This window comes from Lygodium microphyllum, chromosome 29 (genome assembly GCF_053477565.2).
Source record: "Lygodium microphyllum isolate KBCC chromosome 29, Lygodium_microphyllum_v1.1.10, whole genome shotgun sequence".
Lineage (NCBI taxonomy): Eukaryota > Viridiplantae > Streptophyta > Polypodiopsida > Schizaeales > Lygodiaceae > Lygodium > Lygodium microphyllum.
In genome coordinates, this window is record NC_141163.1 from 117,182 (window position 1) to 141,269 (window position 24,088).

The 24,088-nt window shown below is 41.6% G+C and overlaps 1 protein-coding gene across 1 annotated transcript; it reads left to right on the forward strand.

Moving 5' to 3' along the window:
• Positions 1-5,128: 5,128 nt before the first annotated feature.
• Positions 5,129-14,211, forward strand: LOC148010294 (uncharacterized). Its single transcript, XM_087671045.1, has 3 exons — positions 5,129-5,296; positions 5,434-5,852; positions 14,052-14,211. Exons 1-3 carry the CDS (start codon positions 5,129-5,131, stop codon positions 14,209-14,211), a joined length of 747 nt encoding a protein of 248 aa, XP_087527171.1.
• The last annotated feature ends 9,877 nt before the right edge of the window (positions 14,212-24,088 follow it).

Consider the following 24,088-nt stretch of genomic DNA (forward strand, 5'->3'; position numbering starts at 1 on the left):
GGCTTCTGAGATAATTCTATGTATGCGTAGTGCTAGCTCTTGGATTTGAGTGTGTCATTTCATGTGACACCCTGTAGAGATTGGTTTCATACCTATCGTACCATCTCTAGTTTTGTGCATCTTGGTGATGACATGTCTCTTGACATTGTGGGCATTGGAGATGTTAGGTTGTAGTTTCCTTCTCGTAGTTCTTTTGTTTTGCATGATGTACGCCATGTACCTGCGTTGACTCGCAGCCTCATGTCAGCTGGACAGCTTGATGATGTAGGGTATTTTGTGTCTTTTGGAGACTCTGCATGGAAGATTATTCGTGGCAAGCTTATGCTTGCAAGAGGTGCCAAGCCTGCCAGCCTCTATCCCTTACTTCTATCCAGAGCTACCTTGGATCATGTTTTGTTTGTGGATTCTATCCCCCATGTATCCCTTTGGCATGCTCGTTTGGGGCATATGTCCCTTAAAGGAATGAAAATGCTTAGTGCTTTGCAGTATCTTTGGCCTTTTGACTCTCTGCATTTTGATTCTTGTGATCATTGTTTGTATGGCAGGCAGACTAGAAATATGCATAAAAAGTTTGGTAAGAAATGCATGGGTGAGCCCTTGGCTCTTGTGCACTCAGATATATGTGGGCCCATGCCCTGTCAATCACTCGATGGAGCAAAGTACTTTGTTACTTTCATAGATGATTACTCATGTAAACACAATATTAGTGAGTTTGGGAATCTCCCAATTTCCATTTTTTGAATACTAAAAAGGTGGCACCCGGATAATATACCCATAAGTTTCTCAAAACCATATGATGTGACCTATCATTGGAAAGCTCTTGAAAAATGGAATCTATTGAGCTATAGAACGCTCAATTTGGAGTTATAATGTTCAAGTTATGACAAATCCAAAGATTTGACCACGTGTCCCAAACTTATGGGAAATTCCCATATTCTCCAATATGGTGTTTGTAAGGTTTGGGCTTATCCCATCAAGAGAAAATCCGATGTCTTAGACACATTTTAGCGTTGGCTTGCATTAGCAGAGAACTAGTCTAGGAATAGGTTGAAATGCCTAAGGTTAGATAATGGGACTGAGTATGTATCACGTGTTTTTTAGTAGTTTTGTGATGAGTGGGGTATTAAGCGACAATTGACCACCCCTTACACCCCACCCCAAAATGGTATGGCTGAACGCATGATAGGACCATTCAGGAAAGGGTCCGTAGCATGCTTAGCCAAGCTGGCTTACCGCAACACTTTTGGGTTGAGGCAATTACTACTACAATGCATCTTATTAACAGGTTGCTTAGCAATGGCATTGACTTTCAGGTTGCAGAGGAGGTATGGGCAGGCAAGTCCCTCTCTTATGATCATTTGCGTGTCTTTGGATGTGAGGCATTCTTCCATGTGCCCAAGGACAAACGCAATAAGCTGGATCCTAAGAGTGTCAAAGGCATTTTCATTGGCTATGGAGATGCAAGGGAGATGGGTTACCATCTATGGGATCCGCACGTGTGGAAAGTGATCCACAGTCATGATGTCATCTTTCATGATGACAAAATGCATATGCATCTTGAGAAAGTAGTTGAAGTACGCAGAGTTATCTTTCAGGAGGAGCCACCTGCTCCCGTTCAGCCCACTCCACAGCTAGCTAGATAGCGTGCAACATCACCTGATGCTCATGGCCCAGATATTAGACATGCTGATGTTAGACATGATGTCGGTCAAGCAACAGAGCTTGAGTTTAGGTATTCTACTAGAGATAGACAACCTCCTGACCATTTTGTGCCCTCTATGGATTATTACTGGTTACAGATGCAGGAGAGCCTCTCACTTATGATGAGGCTATGCACAGGGGTGATTGTCACTCTTGGGAGAGGGCTATGCAATCTGAGCTTGACTCATTGCATAAGAATTAGACTTGGGATTTGGTTTCCTTGCCTTAGGGTAAGAAGGCTTTGCCTTGCAAGTGGGTGTACAAGTTGAAAAGTAACCCTGGAGCCCTGAAGCTGGCATACAAGGCTCTATTGGTTGCTAAGGGTTTTAAGAAAGAGCATGGTGTTGAATTTGATGAAGTCCGTTCAACATCTGCCGAGCGACTAGCATCTGTATTTTTCGTGGGCCTCCCTTTTCGATCTTTAGGACCGTGCTCACAAGCCTCCGCACCTTGTCAAGGGTTGCCCTCTTAGTGCCATGTTGAACACTGTGAGCATGCTCCCCAACATGGATCACCAAACGTGTCATTGTAGGATCCAGTGGCAACACATAATAGATCATGCATTTGCAAATGACTGCACAAGTAGCAACATTAAGACAATAGTGACATGTTATCTTGGAGTTTCCCTCACTTGCAAGATAACCCATGCTCACGGTTCTATCCAAGTGACCATGGAAAAAAACATCATTGTATTTTCCCTCTGTTATGTAGTAAGGACAAGTGATCCTAAGACATTGAAGACTTCCAAGACAATAGCTCAAGCGCACAGTGCACTCAATTGCCATATTTGTTTGTGAGGGCCGCGACCACAGGTGACCATCATATTTTTGTTCCATACCCATCATTCGTTTCTTGCTATCTATGGCTGGAAGCTCAAAAGCAATTGTGCCATTATACTCGATTGGGAGCTCATCCACCCTTCGTGGAAGTCCACAAAGCGCTAGTAATTTTTTCAATCTACCTGTTCTAGCTTTCTCTTCAATGAAGGCTGCAATCGAGTTATCATAGGAAGATAAGTCCTCGCTTTGGCTACCCACACATAGGTCCTCCCCGACATTTGTGTCATCAACATCCTTCTTGTTATTTGAGTGTACGTCAAGACACACTGGAGTTGATTTGCTACAACCAGGAGTACAATCAATGCAGTTGTCAATCTCATCTTCTATTGACTCAATACTGTTAGAGATACACACATAGTTACTTGAGTGCATGATAGAGTAGGTGGCTGATAATGTACTATCAATCAGATAGTGCGCATGCCCTTCATGATCCCATCTTGGAGACACAGTGACGTTGTTTGCTCCACCATCATTCTCTATGACAGCTTGCAACCCTTGGAATTTTTGTGTTGGAGGCAATAGATTCTGTAGGTAGTACTCACTCAAAAGAATCTCCCCATTTCTTAATGAAACCCTGTGCTCTAAGCAATCACTGGCTAGTCTCCATGTCAAAATAGCAAAACTCGACATGTTGTGCCCTCTGGTGGGTTAGTATTTGATGAAGAGAAGAAAACTCTAAATATAGCTCACAGTGTGTATTTGATGAAGAGAAGGCAACAGTTCACCGTCACTACAAGCGGAGAGAAATCAATAGAAAAATTTACGACTCAACCACCCACCATCCTTCACCTTTATGCACTCATAATTTATTTATGTTGTATTAATTATTTAATTATTTAACGGCTAACTAGTTACCTAATTACGTAATCAACAGCTAACTTCTTTATTAGGGTTATTAAGTCTCTCCTCAACTCTCTCCTCTCTTTCTCAACTCTCTCCTCTCTTTGCTCTCTCTCTCTCTCTCTCTCCTCTCCCTCTCTCTCTCTCCCTTCTCTCTTTCTCCCTTCTCTTTCTCTCTCTCTCCCTTCTCTCCCTTCTCTCTTTCTCCCTTCTCTTTCTCCCTTCTCTTTCTCTTTCTCCGTTCTTTCTCCCTTCTCCCTTCTCCCTTCTCTTTCTCCCTTCTCTTTCTCTTTCTCCGTTCTTTCTCCCTTCTCCCTTCTCCCTTCTCTTTCTCCCTTCTCTGTTTCTCCCTTCTCCCTTCTCTCCCTCTCTCCGTCTCTCTCTCTTGCCACAACTCCTGCGCGACAACTCCTACAACTCCTCGTGCGGAAGCTCCTACAGCTCCCACAACTCTCACGACGGTGCCCCACAACTCCTGCAACTCCTGTGCGACAGCTCCTGCCCCAACTCCTGCGTGACGGTGCCAACTCCTGCCCCAACTCCTGCGCGACGGTGCAACTCCTACGCGACGGTGCCAACTCCTTCCCCAGCTCCTCGTGGGACGGTGCCAACTCCTCATGTGGCAGCTCCTACAACTCCTCGTGTGGCAGCTCCTGCAGCTCTCGCGACGGTCCGTGGCTTCGTCAACGGCTTCGTTCGTAACACCTTGGCTTCGTGCGAAGGTCCTGGCTTCGTCCGCGGCCTGCCAGGTAACACCTTGAGCCCCCCAATCGTCCGCGTCCACGCGGACAATGGGTAGGCTTAAGCTTTGTCATTTGCTTAAGCTTCGTCTTTTGGTCACGCTTCGTGTGGGCTACGCTTCGTCATTTGGTTATGCGCCGTCGTGTGGGCTACGCTTCGTCATTTGGTTATGAGCCATCGTGTGGGCCTCCAAGGTAACACCTTGAAGCCCCCCAATCGTCTGCGTCCACGCGGACGATGGGTGGGCTTATGCCCCATGGCAACCATCCCGTATGCCGTCCCGTCATTTGGTTATGCCGTCCCGTCGTGTGGGCCTCCAAGGTAACACCTTGAAGCCACCCAATCATCTGCGTCCACGTGGACGATGGGTGGGCTTATGCCCCGTGGCAACCGTCCTGTATGCCGTCCCGTCATTTGGTTATGCGCCATCGTGTGGGCCTCCAAGGTAACACCTTCAAGCCCCCCAATCGACCGCGTCCACGCGGACGATGGGTGGGCTTATGCCCCGTGGCAACCGTCCCGTATGCCGTCCGACGGGCCTCCAAGGTAATAGATTGAAGCTTATGGTCGCGTCCGCGCAACCATTGGGTGGGCTTATGCTTTGTCCCATGGCTACAAGCGTGTGGCTTCGTCCCATATGCTTCGTGAGAATAAGGTAAGAGATTGAACCTGCCGTCCGGTATGCCGTCCGACGGGCCTCCAAGGTAAGAGATTGAAGCTTATGGTCGCGTCCGCGCAACCATTGGGTGGGCTTATGCTTCGTCCCATGGCTACAAGCGTGTGGCTTCGTCCGTGGCTTCGTCTCGTGACCTAAAGAGATTGATTGTGTTGCTAATGTTAAAGAGATTGATTGTGTTGCTAATCTTAAGGAGATTGATTGTGTTGTTAATCTTAAAGAGGTTGATTGTATATCTATTTGTAAGTGTGTAGAGAAAGTTATGGCACCTAAAAGAGTGCTTAGAAAGAGAAAGAAATGTGTGTCACCTCATAGTAGCCGTGAAGTCTGTATGAAGCTACGTTCAGGATGTGTTCCTAGGCGGATCTTAGAGCAAGAAGCATCATCGCGTTTGAGATCAGTGGACACTCCTTCAACAAAGAAAGGATGTGGTCCAAAAAGATGTGTCTACATTGATGACGAAGCACAATTGGATGGGGACTCCAATACAATTGACGGGGTTGCGGAGCACACAGGTAGTCACTTATGTGTCCATTTCATTTACATATGACGCTTAGTTCAGTGTTATGTATTAAATATGATTGGTTTAATGCTACTTTTTTTTATTATTACTTATTAATATCTGCTCCTACAGAGACTAATGTGCAGCATGATAGTCTAGATGACAAAGAAGAGGAGAGTGGTGATAGTGATCAAGGGGAGAATGATGATGAAAAAGAAAAGAAGCACTCAAGGAACTTAGGCAAGCAAGTCTCTCTAGGACTGATGAAGGATGTGCTGAGTCAATTTTATATAAAAAAGAGGACGCTGCCTCCTCTTGTGTCTCTTTGCAGATTAGTGGCTCATGAGGCAGTCAGATTTGCTACGGATGATGCCCAGTGGTTGATTCCTTCCTTTGATTCCACTGGTTATCTTGAGACTATGGGACACTTCCTTGTGTCAGTTGAAGGTTCGAGAGGGGAGACCATGTCTATGACAGCCAGCAATCTAGATGAATGGGGTCCAATATGGCGCCAAAGAAATGAGGATTTTGAGAGGGCTCTTGGAAGAGAGTGGCAAGACCTTAAGGGTAAAAAGTTCTTGGTTTGGGATGGAAACCACAGGCTTAAAACGTGGTAGAAACGCATCAAAGAAAGTAAGTTGTCCACTATACATGCAAGTATTGAATGTTCATATCCCATTCTTATGTTTGTTGGTTTTCAATTACAGAGTACTCCGACTGTGCTCACTACCATGTTAGTGTACGGTGCCAATTCATTGAGGTGCCAAAGGCAAAGGAAGCAGAGCTACTACTCGCACTAGACACCACCAACGCGTAAGTCTTTTTCCTTTACCTATGCTCCTCTTTGTAATATGTTACACTTACATTCTCATATTATGCTTTTGTTTGTTTTCAATAGTATTGCCAGAGCTCATGTTACTCCAAATATTGCGCATGAGGTGTATGTGTTTCAAAAGTTTGGTATTGCAAACAAAGACTCCATTCTAGATAGATTGAGTCCAGCCATGAGGAAGTGGGCTGAGGTTGAGATGAGTATAGAGGCAAGGTATTATCATGGTGTTGCTCCATGGTATAACTCTCCTTGAGGTTTAATATCTCAGCTTGTATGGAAGGTGATTTTCTTTCTATGGCTCACTTGTATGAGATGTGCTTTTCTATCTCTAATTTAGTTTTTTTTTTTTTGGAATGATAGGATGAATTTCATGTCTTCATCTCAAAAGAAACTGCTAAGCTTGAGGCTCTTGGTCTAGATGAGGTAGAGAGGAAGAAACGTTTGGAGAAGGCTACAAGGGTGGAAGAGGAGCGCCTTAAGGATAGGGGTTACAAATACCTATCCATTGCTAATCCCCAAAATGGTGATGAGTTCTTTAAGTTGTTATTTGGGCTAAAGTGGGATGATGCAAGCATGCTCAAGATCACAAGAGACAAGCTGTATTGTCTCACAAGCTCAAAAATCCCTGCAGAAAGGTAATTTGTATATATAACGCAAGGTGTGTGTATGTGATGCTTTCTTCTTCAATGCTTTCTATAGTTGTGACAAACTTTTCAAGTAGCTCCCAACCAACTAGCACACTTGAATACTCCCCCTCAAAATATGCACTCCCAACCAACTAGCACACTTGAATACTCCCCCTCAAGCTCAAACCATTTGCAACACTCCAAGTAGCTACCTAAAATAGATGAACTTTTCTTTTCCAAGTGATTTGGTAAAGATATCTGCTACCTGGTCTTCAGTCTTTACATGTATTAAGTCAATCTACTCTGCTAGTACCATTTCTCTAATGAAATGGTAATGTACTTCAATATGTTTAGATCTTGCATGGTAGACAGGATTGCTTGCAAGCATCACGCTGCTCATATTATCACAATGCATCTTTACTTTACTGTCCAAGTGTATCCCCAAGTCATTTAGTAACTTCAGCAACCAAACAACTTCACAAGCTGCTAAGGTGCACCCCTGGCTCCTCCATAGCAAAGGCTCCCTCCAACAACTTCATCAACTAGTATGATGCAATCACTAAAACAACAAACCATTAAACGTACCTGCTGAAAGGGAAGTGGAACTTAGGAGGAAGAAGCTTGGCGGTGAGAGCTATGGCGGATGGAGAGCAAGAGCAAGAGAGAGAGTGAAGCTCAAAGTGGGAAATCCAACAACCACAATGTGTGGCCGGGCCTTCCTTTATTCAAACTATCACTAAAAGAATAAAGAATAAGTGTCAGTGACGAGTGCCTGCCACCTGTAGTGTGCAGTGGTGGTTACTGCCAGTGTAGTAAAGTGTAGTAATATACAGGCGGCTAGGCGGAGGCGCCTTTACCCCCAACAACCTCCCACTTAAAGGTAAATCTGCCCCAGTGAGAGAGAAAAAAGAAAAGACAGTACGGCATGTACACATGTACAACAGGATGAGGAAAAAGACATCATCTCATCCAACACCCATCAATCTCCTGAGGAAGGCAAATCGCTCTATAGTGAGGCTCTTCGTGAGCATGTCTGCATGATTCTACTCACTCGATCAACAGACATGTCCTCAACGACCTCGTGAATGAAGTGATACCTCACCTCAATATGTTTCATCTTCGCATGGAAGACCGGATTCTTGGCCAACTGAATAGCACTCATAGAATCCGAATGCAGTGTACGCATAACATCTATCATACCAAGGTCTACAATCAAACAGCCTAACCAGATAGCTTCCTTGCAAGCCTCTGTGGCTGCAATATACTCGGACTTTGTAGTAGAAAGGGTCATACACTTCTATGCCCTGGAAATCCAAGAGATAGCTCCTCCAGCATAAGTGAAGACATAACCAGAAGTGGAGTTCCTACTATCTGTATGTCCCACATAATCAGAGTTAGTGTACCCCATGACTCCTGTATCCTGGCTACCATAGCAAAGACACATATCTACTGCTATGCCCTTTAGGTACCTCATGATATCCTTCACGGCATCCCAATGTTTCATGCCAGATGTAGCCATATAGCGTGCCACAACCCCAACTGCAAAGGCTATATCTGGACAGGTGGCTATCATGGCATACATAAGACTACCCCATGACTGATGCATAGGGAATCTTGGCCATCTTGGCCCTCTACTCATCTGTTTGTGGACAATCATCCTATGAAACCTTCACATGAGAAGGTAATGGATAGCCAATAGGCTTAACATCCTGCATACAAAAGCGTTCAAGGACTTTATGAATGTACTCCTTCTATGATAGATAGAGTAGTCCCTGAGATCTATCGCGTGTAATGCGCATATCAAGTATATGAGAGGCATGTCCGAGATCTTTCATCTCAAAGCTCTTCTTGAGCTAAGCCTTAAGAGTATCTAGCTCCTCATGAGATGTCTCTACCAAAACCATGTCATCCACATAGAGTACCAAAATCAGTAAAGAACTATCACAGGCTTTCTTTATATACAAGCACGGATCCATAGCACTGTGGCTGTAGCCCTGGACTGCATGAATGCATCAAACTTATGGTACCATTCCCTAGGTGCCTACTTCAAGCCATATAGACTCTTCTTTAGCTTGCACACTAGGTGTTCCTTGCCAGGGTCGGTAGAGCCCTTAGGCTGCTCCATGTAAATCTCATTATGCAAGTCTCCATGTAAAAAATTCATCTTGACATCCATCTGGTACAAGTCTAGGTCAAGCTGTGCAACCAAGGCCAAGAATAAGCGTAGGGTGGTCATCTTGACTTTGATCATACCCATAGGATTGATGGGTGGGCAACTATGTCTTGTTCAGTTTATGATCACGGGTATGTGGCAACATAATGAAAGCTTTTATTGAAATTAAATTGTTGTTGATGAACACTATACTAATGTATCAATCATGAACTAGCATGAGAGCATTGCAGGTAATTGCAATATGTGAATTTAAAGAGGAGGACGAAGAGTCTCAAATCCTGTTTTGGAGAAATTTGAATTCTGTCATGGTTCAATGTGGCCATGATCCACCTGACTTTGCTGGATTTATGTCCGATGAGGCAAGTGCGAATTGGATGGCAATAAGGGCTGTGTACAATGGAGGGCCTCATAACATAATGGAAGGGAGGGAGCATTCTTGTCTTTTTCATTGGGAGCAAAGTTTGCAAAAGCATACCAAGAAATTAGGCACTGTGGATAAACAAATGCACCACATTGAATTGTGTGAAGCATGAAGGCTAGCAACGACAACTCAACTAGCCTCACTTCAGGCCTCTGCTATCCGAGATTGGTGGGCACGAAATGTCAACAAGGAACACATCAAGGATTTGGATAGGTGGTTGAAATGGTAGGAGCAAAGAATTGCCCACTGGGGAGAAATTGAATCTCATGTAACTGTGACATTTTTTCCAGCTCATTAAGATTTGTTGCACAATGTAGCAATGGGGAGAGCTATTGATTCTATTTTTGGATTTGACTCCGCAGGCTAACAAAAGTCCTTGGGAACATGCTCAAATTCCAAGCATAAACTTATCAAAAAGTGTCCATGCTAGTTGGTTAGCAGGTGAGGGTGGAAAATGAAAGATATCACTTTATGATGCATGTGTTAGTGATGTTTTGAATGCATATATTCAATGTGCAAAGAGGTTGGGCTATACCACAGGGAGGTTTATTGGATCTGGGCCTTCTATGGAGTCTTTGTTGGCTAGTGCCAGCAAAAGGGAATCCCCAAATCCCTCCTCTGTTGCACGGGCGTTGCAAGGTGTTGTAGCTGGAAGTCCTTTGTACGAGGAGCCTATAATGCAAGGTGATAGGGAGACTGTGCAAAGAAAAAAGAAGGGAGGTGGAGCAACTGTAAGTTCTCATAGACCGGGATACGTGATGGAGTCAAGGCAAAGGAAAATCAGGGGCAGGCCGCGGAGTATACAGTTTGATGATGGAAAGATGGAAGAGATATGTATCCAAGAGGATGAGGAGATACCAATCAAGCCCTTTGCAGGTGGAGTAAGTGCACTAAATGCGGAAATGTCAACTCACATAGAAGAGGTAGAACTGGCACAGGAGGAGTGGGCTTTACGAAGGACACCACCTAACTGTGTGAGAAAGTGTTTTGGTATGGAGGGTAGAAAGAATTGCAGCAGCAAATTACAGAGTCGGCAAGTGGGGTTAGTCGCACCATGCTTTTGGTCTGAGAGAGACTATAAGAACAAGGACATTGCACAATGGATATGGTTCTGTAATCATGATGTCAAGCATACAAACGCTGTGCAGAAACAAGTGATAGCATCACCAATTGTTCCATCTTTGTGGCCAGTTGATATAGGAACAAATATATCGAAGGAAGAGTGTAGCAGCCTAAGACAGGCTGGTTTCAAGTTTGCCTGCTTTACAGCACCACCAAGGAACGAGAAGAGCAAACCTCCTATTTCTGCAGAATGTGGTTCAAGCGGGAGAAGACGCAAGTGGAGACATGGAATTTCCAAAGATGCACAAAAGAGAATAGAGGCAGCTGGTTGCATGGTTGTGACATTCTTGGAGGAGGTAGTGCAACTTGAGAGACAACATTCAGTATTTCGAGTCTTGATAGAGAGTTGTTATGATGTCCACATCAAAGAAGATCCTAGGTGCACTTGTCCTGATTTTCAAAAAAGAGAATCTACCCAAAAGGCATTTCTTGCTTGCAAACATATGTATTATGTGTACATGCACATACTTGGCCTTCAACCCAAGGAGCACATGGTCATACATCAGCCTGCACTAACCCCCACTGACCTTGCCTTTGTGTTAGGGCAAACACGTAAGATATGCCTTGTTATGTAGGAAGCCCAACATAAGCATGGCTCATTCATTGTTCTGGAGGACTCATCATCATGCACTTCATTAGGGTGTGACATGTCCTTTTTGTTACATGAAGATCTTGGAACCTTTCTAGATATTGTACTCCTTTTGGGTAATGCAAAACTTTGGAATGTTATTATTTGTTGTGATTATTCAACACCATTGCTCCCTTTATTGTGAATGGGTTAGTAATGCATGATGTGCAATATATTTTTGACATGTCATTTGTAGAAAGCATCCAAGGTTGTTTCAAAAAGCTCTAAAAATCAATTTCAATTGCAAAAGCACGAAATCAAGACCTCGCAAAAATAACACATCCGTTGTTGCATGAGGAAGTAAAGCTTGGATTGAACACATGTTCTAGTACATCTCAAAGCAGAGACATTGTCCTTTGTTCTAGCCAATGTGACAAAGGCGGCAGAGGCCATGGCTCTTTTCAAGGTTGTGGAAACACTCGAAACATCTATGGATAGCAGCAACAGAGTAATTGGCATGGCACAAATACACAGGGCCAGCGCGGTGGCTTTAGAGGCACAGGGAGATCAATCCGAGGTAGAGGTGGTGGATCCTGGTAGTCAAATGATCAGTCCAATAGGGACAAGGACTGTCATTATTGTGGCAGATATAGGCACATTGTAAAGGATTGTCATAAGAGGCAGGCATATATGAAGGCTAAGGGTAGACAACATGGGAATTATGCATCATCTAGCAGTGCTCATGATGATCAAGGTGATAGATTATTTGCCATGCAGCATGTGTCCAAGAATGCACCTAGGCATAACAAAGATGAGAGATGGTACATTGACTATGGGGCTTCTAACCATATGACACCCCATGGAGAGTGGTTTGATGACTTGGTTGTTGCAGGTTCACATGGTTATGTTTGTATTGGGGATGACAACCAACATGACATTTAGCACACAAGAGTTGTTCTGTTGATGATGCCTGATGGCAAGAAAAAGAGCATTCATGATGTATTGCATGTACTGTCAATAACTAAGAATCTCTTGTCAGTGGGACAAATGGCCAAACAAAATTTGTAGGTTAGATTCAATAAAAATGGATGCTTTATTGAAGAATGTGGTAATGGCTGCAAATTAATTGCCAGAGACACAAGGGATGGCAAGATGTTTACCTTGGACTCATCCATTCCAAAACTTAAGGTAGCCATGTTTGCACATGATGAGGGTTCTATACGGGACATTGAGATTTGGCATAAGAGGATTGGCCATGTTAATGTTCAAAATCTGAAATCTATGCAGCATAAGGAAGTGGTACTTGGATTATCCAAATTCAAGTATAATGACTTTGGCCATGTATGTCCTGCATGTCAATTTGGAAAGTAAGCAAGGTTTCCCTTTATGAAGCATGTCAAGAATAGTTTGAGACCTTTGGAGTTTATACACTCTGATGTTTGGGATCCATCTCATAATGCTTCATTTTGAGGTGCTCGTTACTATGTATCTTTCATTGATGATTTCAACAGGTACACTTGGCTATACATATTGAAACATAAAGATGAAGTGTGTGATGCATTCAGAGTTTTCAAGAAGCATGTTGAAAATGAGTTGGGCTGCTCTTGTCTTCGGTCAGATGGAGGCAAAGAATATGTCTTACTAGAGTTTGACAAATATCTTGCAAAGTATGGGATTAGAAGATAGCTTACTTGCAGCTCTACACCATAGTAAAATGGTGTAGCAGAGAGGAAAAATAGGCTACTAATGGAGTTAGCTAGAGCTATGTTGAATGAAAAGTGTTTGCCTATGCTTATTGGGTTGAAGCAATGGTGGTTGTTGTATATGTGTTGAATAGAACCTCTACAACATGGATTCATGATGTAACACCTTATGAGAGGTTGTATGGTCATAAGCCTTCCATTAGCACTTAAAGGTCATTGGTTGCATTGCATATGTGCATATTCTGGATGAAAAGAGGAAGAAATTGGAACCTAAGGCTGTCAAGAGCATGTTTTTGGGTTATGCACATGATAGGAAGGCCTATAAATGCTATGTAATGTCTACTCATGAGATGTTGATAAGCAGAGATGTTGTCTTTAACGAGCTAGCTTCTTGGTTTGCAATTGCAATGCCTATTGATGGATCAACCAGCACAAGTAATGCTAAAAATACCCCTGTAGCCAATACATCTATGAGTGGTCTGACAGGTGATGTGTCATCTACAATGAGTCCTTGGTTAGGACGGTTACAAAATTGCACTCCTACATCCATTGACATGGACATGTCAGTGAGGCGCATCCACTTACTGCAAGTTATGAGTCGTCCAGCAATGATAGCTTGGATAGTGAGTTGGGGATTCCTTCTGGTATGATGCTTAGTGCTGCAAGGTAGAATCGGTATGTACAGCCTCATGAGAGACAAGCTCAGAGTGAGCTACAATTGAGGAGGTCATAAAGGGTCAAAAGACCAGTTGACATGTACACATACACTAGATACTCAGTCCATCATTATAACTATATGACTAAGATGATAGGGTTCAAAGAACCCACTAAGTTTGATGAGGTAGTTGCAGATGAGACCTTGTATGCTGCCATAGATGAAGAGTATTCAGCCTTGGCTGAAAATGGAACATGGGATTTGGTTCAGTTGCCTAAAGGCAAAGTCCCCATTGGCTGCAAATGGGTGTACAAGGTTAAATGCAAGTTGAATGGGTCATTGGAATGCTATAAGGCCATGCTGGTTGCAAAAGGTTGTGCAAAGCAATATGGTCTTCACTATGAGAAGACTTTCAGCCCTGTAGCTAAAATGGCAATAGTCAAAACAATCATTGCATTGGCAATAGCTAAAGGCTGGAAGTTATGGAAAATGGATGTAAAAAATGCAACGGTGACTTACAGCAAGAAGAACTTTATACGGAGCAGCCTGAAGGCTATGTGCATTCAAATTTTCTAACATATGTATGCAAGCTGAAAAAGGCATTATATGGGCTGAAACAGGCATCCAGAGCTTGGAATGCTTGATTTACCAGTTATTTACAGCAGCATGGATTTAAATTGGGTGATGCAAATTACAATTTATTTGTGAAGAAGACATATCATGGCTATGTGTTTCTGGTTGTCTATGTCAATGATTTAATCATTACTGGAGATGATGAGAGCAGGACTGTTGAAATAAAGTCATTGTTGTAGGCTGAACTCAAATTCAAAGATCTTGGTGAGCTGAAATATTTTATGGGAATTGAGGTAGTGTCTACACCTCAAGGCATATGGTTATTGTTGCAGAAGTAGTATGCTTATGACATGTTACAAAAGTATGGAATGGCTAAATGTAAGGCTATGGATACACCCTTAGACCAAAATGTCAAGCTGCAAATTGATGTTGGGACTAGGATAGAGAATGTTACCATGTATAGACAGATCATGGGCAGCTTGATCTACTTGACTATTACGGCCTGACTTGAGCTATGATGTGGGGCTGATCAGTCAATTCATCCAAAAGCCTCGCAAACCATATTTGGATGTAGTTATGAGAATCATGAGATATGTAAAGGGTATGATAGATTATGGGATGTTTTGTGCATATCAGAAATCCCTTGACTTGACAGTGTACACTGACGCTGACTAGGCTGGTTGTTCCTATGACAGGAGGTTAACTAGTGGATATGCATTTGGATTGGGCAGCAGCATGATAAGTTGGAAAAGTTAAAAAAAAACCTACATTTACATTGTCTAGTACAAAAGCTAAGTACAGGGGTGCACCTTAGCGGCTTGTGAAGTTGTTTGGTTGCTGAAGTTACTAAATGGCTTGGGGATACACTTGGACAGTAAAGTGAAGATGCATTGTGATAATATGAGTAGCGTGATGCTTGCAAGCAATCCTGTCTACCATGCAAGATCTAAACATATTGAAGTACATTACCATTTCATTAGAGAAATGGTACTAGCAGAGTAGATTGACTTAATACATGTAAAGGCTGAAGACCAGGTAGCAGATATCTTTACCAAATCACTTGGAAAAGAAAAGTTCATCTATTTTAGGTAGCTACTTGGAGTGTTGCAAATGGTTTGAGCTTGAGGGTAAGTATTCAAGTGTGCTAGTTGGTTGGGAGTGCATATTTTGAGGGGGAGTATTCAAGTGTGCTAGTTGGTTGGGAGCTACTTGAAAAGTTTGTCACAACTATAGCGTATTAGAAACCATATATGCAATAGGCATAGGCATCATGCACATGGTAGCTCTCAAGGGTAAATGAAGAGAATTTCCATATGCATAACCCATGGAGAAAAAGATCAAAACATAGCCCAGAAGCATATAAATACCACTGATAGTCATAACTACCAGTTCCAAGCCAAGGGATCAAATCATCCCATAATAGGGTAACTACATCCAATAAATATCAAGAGAGCATTAACAGGTCGGAATGAGTCCCATTGTCTCACTGTAATAAGCTCAAGCTCAACTACATAAACCAAATGCTCTATAGTATATCCAAGTGCCAATGTGACTCAGTACATAAAGACAAGTAGCTCCCACCATTGAAGCAAAACTTGAATGCCAAATGAGCAAGAAAATCTCAAAAAATCATGTGAATGATATCCAAACATCCGAAATCCATAGAGCATATATTCGAAAGCATAAAACCCAATATATTCTTCAAGCCCTAACTACATAAGCAAAACCAAGTTTTGAACCACAATCAAGATGAATATTTTCAAGCTCAAAATCAAAGCTTAAGAGTATCCCATAGCATATTCGAGTGCATAGACCAATGCTAAGTATCAATACATTTGTATGAAGCACCTAAGCGATATCCAGGAGCAATAGATATTTAGTGTTCCCTGAGAAAAGCTTGTTGTCCATTGTACTACAATAGTGAAATAAATACCAAAATTGAGTGAATGCAAGTGCAATTGAAGCCCAAAAATATTCTAAGACATGTGTTAAGCATCTCAAATCGTAAAGCTAACATTTGGGCATCAATACCAAGCCTCGAAAGCATCGAATGACAAGAAGCATATACTTTTTCTAGATAAATGACATTCAACTATGTTATTACATGAATGAAATATTTGAGAAAAGTGAGCCAAAAAGTGTGCTCAAATCAGTCCAATAGGATCTCATAACACTAACATAGCATCCCCAAGTGATTTGACATTAAATAGACATCCTAGGGAGAATAAGTGGCCTCTAGACAATGAGGTAAGTGCTATCCTAAACTATATTACAATAGGCTGCCGTGTTTGCATAGTCAATAGTTGAAGCTTGAGGACTCAAATCCAATGCTCAATGTCAAATGTTAGTGCCAAGGTGTTGGAGATGATTGCTTGAGTGTGAATGACCATATGGGAGTTGGAGGAGATGCCAAATGGGGCAAGAAGAGGAGTATGGACAGCAATCACAAACATGGTGCTTGCAGCCCCTCTTATTGTTGCTTTTTCTACCCACAAGAGGGACCAAAAAATGATTACTATGGATAGAGGAATGATTGGAGCAAAGCTTCAACAAGCATTTGATCACCAGGAGGGAGGAGAGCACCAACTCATACCTCTCCAAGCTGAGCCATGGCAGCCATGAAACTTGTGAATTGTAAGTATTTTCCACAAGCTAAAGTGGGTTGAGCTCCTCAATGTCTATGCAATGGTTTTTACAAGTTGAAGTAATGCCAGAGTGGAAGCAAGAGCTATGGTGGAAGGAGCAAGAGCAAGAGAGAGACACACACAAACAAGATATGGAAACTCCAATAGTCACAATGTGTGAACGCCCTTTCCTTTATTCAAATATCACTAAAAGAATAAAATGATAGTGATGAGTGTCTATCACTTGCAGTATATAGGCGTGTGGGTACTCTCAATGTAGTAATACATAGGCGGCTAGGCACAATCACCTTTACCCCCAACATTTACAAATCATCAATTAGTAGAGAATGTTGTGATAAGTATGAGACTATAGTATGGGGCCATTGCTGATTGACTTGTTTGTTGTTTTGCTTTGGATATTATTGTAGTGGAAGTGAGATATTCATAAAAGAATGAAGAGAATATATTAGTGACTTAGGGAGACTCCCTAGGTATTTGCTATCCTTGATGTTCCCTAGGCAGGTTTGACGGAAGCTCATGACAGAAGCTCAAATTCATTTTACCAAGGATTTCTTATTTGTGGTAGCACCTAAGGTTCAAGCAGATCCCGGAACAAAGTGATTTCCACCTGCAAATCAAAATCATGCAACAATTCCCAGCTAGTGTATGCGATGGCAAAATCCAGATCCTCTTGAAATGAAGTTGCATCTTCTTCAAAGTCATACTCTTTAATCCACTCAAATTGACAAAGATTATTACTAGAGTTGATGAGCATACTTCATGAAAGAAGCAGCAACGAATCTTTCAAAAGATTGGAGACGTTCAGGATTAACACGATTGGTTTATTACATTATAGACCAATCTGTGCAATCTGCAATGCGGGAAGAAGCATCCACCAATTTTGATCTTGAAGCATGGCACATTTACAATGATGTAGGAGAATTCAAGGACTGTGTTCATCTGGCACATCATATGGTGCAATGCAACAATTTTGAGTAGAAGAAGATCCATTTCTACTCGATTTGACAACTTTGTTAGTGGCTTTTTCATTTATCCTCTCAAGATCCATTTCTACTGCGCCTACCTTTGCTGCCAGGGCATTGAATGAACTCTTGTAGATCCTGAAGCTTCTAGATATTGAGGAAAATCTCTGGCTGTTGTTGTCCATCAAGATCCATTTCTGGTGCGTATGTTTTTCTCTTTTGGTAATCTTTGCCTCTCCCTTCATCTTCTTTTTGCCAGGAGAATGATAACAGTAGATCAAGCCACTTTATCTTTGGAGTAAATGGTGATGGTGAATCAATCATTGCCTCTTGAGGATTGTTGCAGGGTGAGGACTTGACAATGACCTTTGATTGATTATGCTGGATCAATATTAATCACTCAATACATCTAAACATAACATATTTCAGAGGACTTTTGTTTGGTTTAAAGAGACCAAATGGAGAGAACTCATCCTCTTGGTACTTGATGGGAGTGGAGTTGGGTATCTTTGTGTAGCTATATGTCAAGGGGAAGGGCAAATATGATTGGGCAGGTTTCAATGTAATAGATCTGTAGCTCCACTTGGGTATCTTTGTGAGTTATACGTCAAGGGGAAGGGCAAATATGATTGGACACGCTTCATTACAACAGATCTGTAGCTCCACTCAACACATTTTGCATTGATTTCTACTCCAGGGAAAACGACTTTCGCTACACGAAAATCATAAAATAGAGTCACTGCTTGTTCATTTGGAGTTAATCTTCACTCTTGAATCATGAAGGCACATTGCAAGTAGTAGCTATTGCCGTCAACTTTAAGGGAAGGCATTAGGAGGGAATGTGTGCTTACACATGACCTATGATTGAGTTTTAAGGTAGATCTGCCAATGTATTTTATTGTCTCTGCTAGTTGCGTTCTTAGAAAAGCGTAGCTCAGCTTTTTCATCTTTGTCCACACTATCTGACGCCCAATCAAAAGTACCATCCTCCTCCCCAACTTGATGACACCTCACTAAATTCTTCCACATGTGTGTTTTGGGCAACAGCTTGCTTAGCTTCTATTTGAGTTGTGCTGCTTAATCTGGCTTGTTGACTTTCTTTTTTCTAAAGAGTCAAGATTACTCAGCAATCCAGCCTCTTTTTGTTTTCTTTGCAATGTTCGTAGTTCAGTATGCAAAGCATATTGAGCTACACATTTGTGAGCCTCGGGCTCCATTTTCACGATATCTTGGGCGAAAATTTGGAGGTCCTACCAGGATGCCACTAAAGGGACATCATCCGATACCATGTGATCAATGGAGGCCTCTGCATGGGCAACGCATGAATCTCACAACCCTAAGGGTAATTGTTGGTACACTTATTCATGCTTGGAGCATTAGAAGAAAGTTGCCATAGCTACAAGTGAGGCCAGAGCTAGGCTAAGCAGGTCACTATGGACAACATGGACTACAGGGGTGACAGACATGAAAATTTTGATGGTTGCATGGAAAATCATGCATGCCTTGGGTCTTATGGACAACATGTTGCTTGTACCTTATATAGCAATGTTGGGACCCATCAAACTCATGCATATGGAGACTTTAATGCAAGTAGAAGTATTGTCTATGGATAGCATATGTTGGGATCAGTTGCTACTCCAATGAATTGTTATGGATTCGATTATGGTGGCATGATTAAACATGAATATGCAGCACAAGACAGAATGTATGGGCATAGTTCTTATAAGTAGCATTCTTTTTATGGCTATCACCATGATGATTATGCCAATTCAGACCCTAATTCTTTTGGGCAGCAACAACATGTTAATCATAGTTATGTTTATGATCAACCATTTGGGGAAAGCCTCCATTCAAATCAATCTTTCCTTCATCCAATGAGTGGGGCTAGCTGCAATCAAATGCTCCTACAGAAATTCAGGTCCCTATGCATAGACAAGAAGTATATGAGTATGCCTATGTTATGAATACTTCTTCTTCTCAGCCACAAGTGTTTATCATCAGCCCGCAAAGGATTGGAAATGCTTATGTGCAGCCTTATGCAGTAAACCATGGACAACAAGCTCATGGTTATGGTTATCATTTGATAGATGGGAAAAATGTCCATCAATTTTCTTTCAGTGGTGTACATGGCATCTACATGGCATCTACTTGTCAAGTCGTATCTTGGACAACATAACTTCCAAGGGCCTATGTTATAAATGCAATGAGAAGAACACTCTTGGGCATGACAATGTATGCAGGGCAAAGCATATTAATGTATCAGTTGTTCTTGAGTTCCATACTCCTCATGGCATTAGAAGCAACATTTTCCTCATCAATAACTGAAGGAAATGCAAAGGCAGCTGATATGCTACAAGTTTAATGAGCATTGGTCACCTCATCATGAGGGTTATTGCATGAATAAACATTTTGCTACAGTCCTTGACTTGGAAGACCCAATGGAAGATGTATATGTGGGGCAAGTACATGATAGTCATGGGCAGCAAGAAAATGATGCCTATGCTGAAAATCAGGTTGAAGATGTAAATGGGCAGTAAGGGCAAATTTCTCTAAATGCCATACATGTAACACATGTAGTTGATGAACAATCATGTATAGAATAACAAGAAGAAGAAAATGTTTTTAGTGACCAAGATGAAGTACAAAGAGATGCAGTTGTAAACGAAGAACAAGAGAATGTATATCAAGAGGACTATGCAGTCAACCAAGATGATGCATATGACAATGAATCTAATGCTGAAGATGAAAGGGTTGAAGAAGATTCAATTGACCAAACAAGCATTGAGGATATGAAATCATTAAATGATGATTTTTAGTAGCCTATTGATTATGATAATGATTCAACATGCCTTCTTCATGATTATGGGGATGATACCTTGGATTATGGAGGTGTTGACGATAATGCTGGTGATTTTTCATTCCCATATGATCCAAGGATTTACATGAATGCATCTATGGATTATGGATGGGATTTATCACATCCTTTTGATCCTGGAGGAGATAATAACTGTTATGCAGAATACCTCACTTATGAAAGCTTTGATGATGATTTATCATTTTATTCGGGTGAGGTTAGCAGTGCTTTGATGGATGAAAACCATTTTTTGGGGATTCCTTATGATCCGGGATGATTTTGGGATGATTTCATGTGTCTTGGAATAGGAGACAACTTGGTATATAGAAATTTTGTAATGAATTAAATTGCCATGACGCAATCAAAATATGGGTTTGAGGGTATAGGTTGATGCTTTGGGTTACGTATTTCATATCTATACCTCAAATACTGAATTTGGACACTTCAGCCAGAAGTTATAGGCATTTTTACTTCAGCCACCCTATTCAGCCCTGCTTTCTCTTTCATGACAGTTACTCCTATCCTATGAAGACCTTTTATTGAAGGTCAGCTTTTGGAGTTTATCATGGATTATGCAGCCTCTACTCTACCTTCTTACTTGTTTCCATCCTTGTACTCAATGTAATTTCAGCTTTGAGGACAAAGCTCTTTTAGGTCGGGATGGCTTCTAATAAAGCATAAGTCACTTTAGTCTAGAGTAGGCTAGGGTTAAGTATAAAAGGTGGAGATGTAACATGTGAGGCATCTTTTTGCCATTTTACAAACATTATGTGTTTGAGGTCTCAACGTCCCACCATCTAAGAGGGTGAATACTCTTGGCCACAATAGCTTGGGGTGCATACCTTGCTGCACCCACTCATCATTTGATTCTCAACCAACATTGGTAATATCATTTCATGCCTAGCCACCTTGGCTATAGTTCCTTAGCATTTTATGTCTATTTCTTGTATTTTAAGTTTAAAGGCTTGATGTGAGAATTAGCTTCTTTACATGTGTTGAGTGAGGGACTGAGGGAAGGTGAAGCTCTTCGTCATCTTCTTACTTTTCTCGTCTTCTCTACTAGCTTTTCAACTCGTTGGTGTGCTTGGTGGTGGATGAGAAGGAGCGATGGCATTGGATCGTGTTGATCGTAATTGTGGAACCATCTTCGAGCCTTCGAAAGGTAAGTTAGGTGAGTTCGCTACAACTCGAAGCTAGTCTTGTGTTCTTGCTTTCTTGGGTTGGAGAGAAGGATGCTTGGTTAGTTAGAGCGGAGTGTTGAGAGACAAGATGAGAGATTGTCGCCAAAGTAAGTTGTAGCTTCTGAAACAATAAAAGTCCGTCCAACTTCCCGATTGTTGGTGTGTTTGGATCAACATCTATTGAGGTGCCAATGAAGGGCTTTAGCTGGTTGACATGAAACACATTGTGAATCTTGGTGGATGAGGAAAGTTCTAAGCAATAAGCCAAGTCACCAATTCTCTTCATGACCCGATAAGGACCGTAGAACCTATGGGCCATCTTATTGCTACTACCATCCTTGAGAGTAGAGTAATGGGACTTTGGAACTCTTAATAGGACCAACTCTCCCTCTTGGGATTTTGTATGCCTTCTCCTCTCATCAACATAAAGCTTCATGTGATATTGTGATTTCTAAAGATTCGCTTTACATTATTGAAGCAAGTCATGCATGCACTCTAACTCCTCTTTCCTTTGAGGGTTTATCTTGTCATTGAACAATACCATAGGGAGAGAATCATATACCCATATAGTGCCTTAAAAGAAGAAACCCCAATGTTAGAATGGCTGGAGTTGTTGTATGAAAACTTAGCTAAGTGGAGCTACATATTCCAAGTATACATCATCATTGCAAAAGTACCTCAGATAGGTTGACCCTCTTGGTTTAACCATTTGTCTAAAGGTTGTATACTATGGATGGAGCAAGCTTGGTAACCATAGATGTGAAAACTGCTTGCCAAAATTTGCTCATAAACTTGGCATCCCCATCATGCACTATGAACTGTGGTAACCCATGCAATTTAAACATATATTGATAGATGATTTTTCATGCTGAAAAGTGTTGTGGCCAAATTCGAGGCCGGGCGCAGGAGATAGGCCGGAAAGGAGGGCCAAGACCAAATGGCCAAGTGTAAAAGGACTTGGGGGGTCAAGGGGGGTGACCCTAGGGGTCTCCCCCCGAAAATTTCACGAATTTGGGGGGGGGGGATGGGATTTAGGGGGAGGGGAGGCTATGAGCCATCAACCACTTCAATGTAACCCCTCCTTCTGATCATATCCTTGATCTTCCTCTTGTCCACGCTTCCTATCGCCAACTTCAGCCTCTCCAATGGCTGCCTGAAGATGAAGATAAAAAACCAGTCTTTCTCTCTCCTCCTCTCTCTTCCAAGAGGTAATTCATGTGGGAAGAATCAAGAGGAGAATCGAGTGGTGAATGCTTGTCCGACATGGTACCGGATCACTCCCGAATCGATGGAGGGCTAGATTTGGCTATTCGGACGTGGGTTGAGCCTTGAATGAGGGCTGATCTGCAAACCCGCATCAGATTTTAAAAACCGCAAAGAAGGAAAAAACTGGTAACTCTATTTTACAAAGGAAAATTACATTTTTTTAATATTTGATTGAGCCAATGTTGTTCTTATGGAGTGAAAATTGGTAAACATATTGTTTATTGTTTGTTCTATGCTTGCATGATGAAAAAATAAAAAAACATAAAGTCAAAATGCTGGAAATAATTTTTAGAAACCCGTAAAACATGATTTTCATGAGAAAAATGGGGTTTTGGTATTTTTGAGTGGGATAAACCAATACACATGGGATAAAATACCAATAAAATCTATATTTATGTTGTTCTAAGAATCATGAGCCATAGCTCTGAAAATATATCAATATTTTTATTAGAAAAATAAAGAAAAAGAGAAAAAAATAAGAGAAAAATAGGAATACACCTTAAAAAATATAGAAAAATATAATTAAGTGGTTGTGGATGTATAATAATGGAAAAACATGAGGTTTGGCCTCAGTTTGCTCTATTTTTTTGTCATAGTGTGTGATTTATTGCTTTTTATATATTAAACCATGACAAAACAACCTCTATACACCTATGCAACGAAGCAAAACTTAAACGGTGAGGGGGAGGAGGATTTTATGCAACAATTTGAGGGTTGAAATAATACAAATTCTGATTGTTTTTGTATGCATAGCATTTAGGAAATGACCTATTTGGAAATAAGGAATCTAGTAGCACAAGGTTCGCCTTGGTGCTAGATTCTTGCAATGAAGCATATACGTATTAGTTGGAATTCATGAAAAGACTGTTTGCATACTAGCACATAGGCTGATTTCGAAACATAACTGTCTGTGCACAACGAGACATCCACTATTGCATTGATCATACATGTGGTATTAACTCTTGGAAATGCATAGCAATTGTTTGAATTATATTTGACCCACACTTGAGAGGGTGAGATTCCCCTTGCCGTAGGTTAGTCGTTCGTTTCTTGGGAAAATTTATTAGTGAGAAAACATGGTATCTCCTAGATCTCACTGAAAAAAATAGGAATCTCGTGCGATTTTATATGTAAAAGCAGCGCATCGAGAGGCCAATCCCCAAGATGTAGGAGAGCTCCAGTGGGGCCACGACAATCAGCTGATGGGA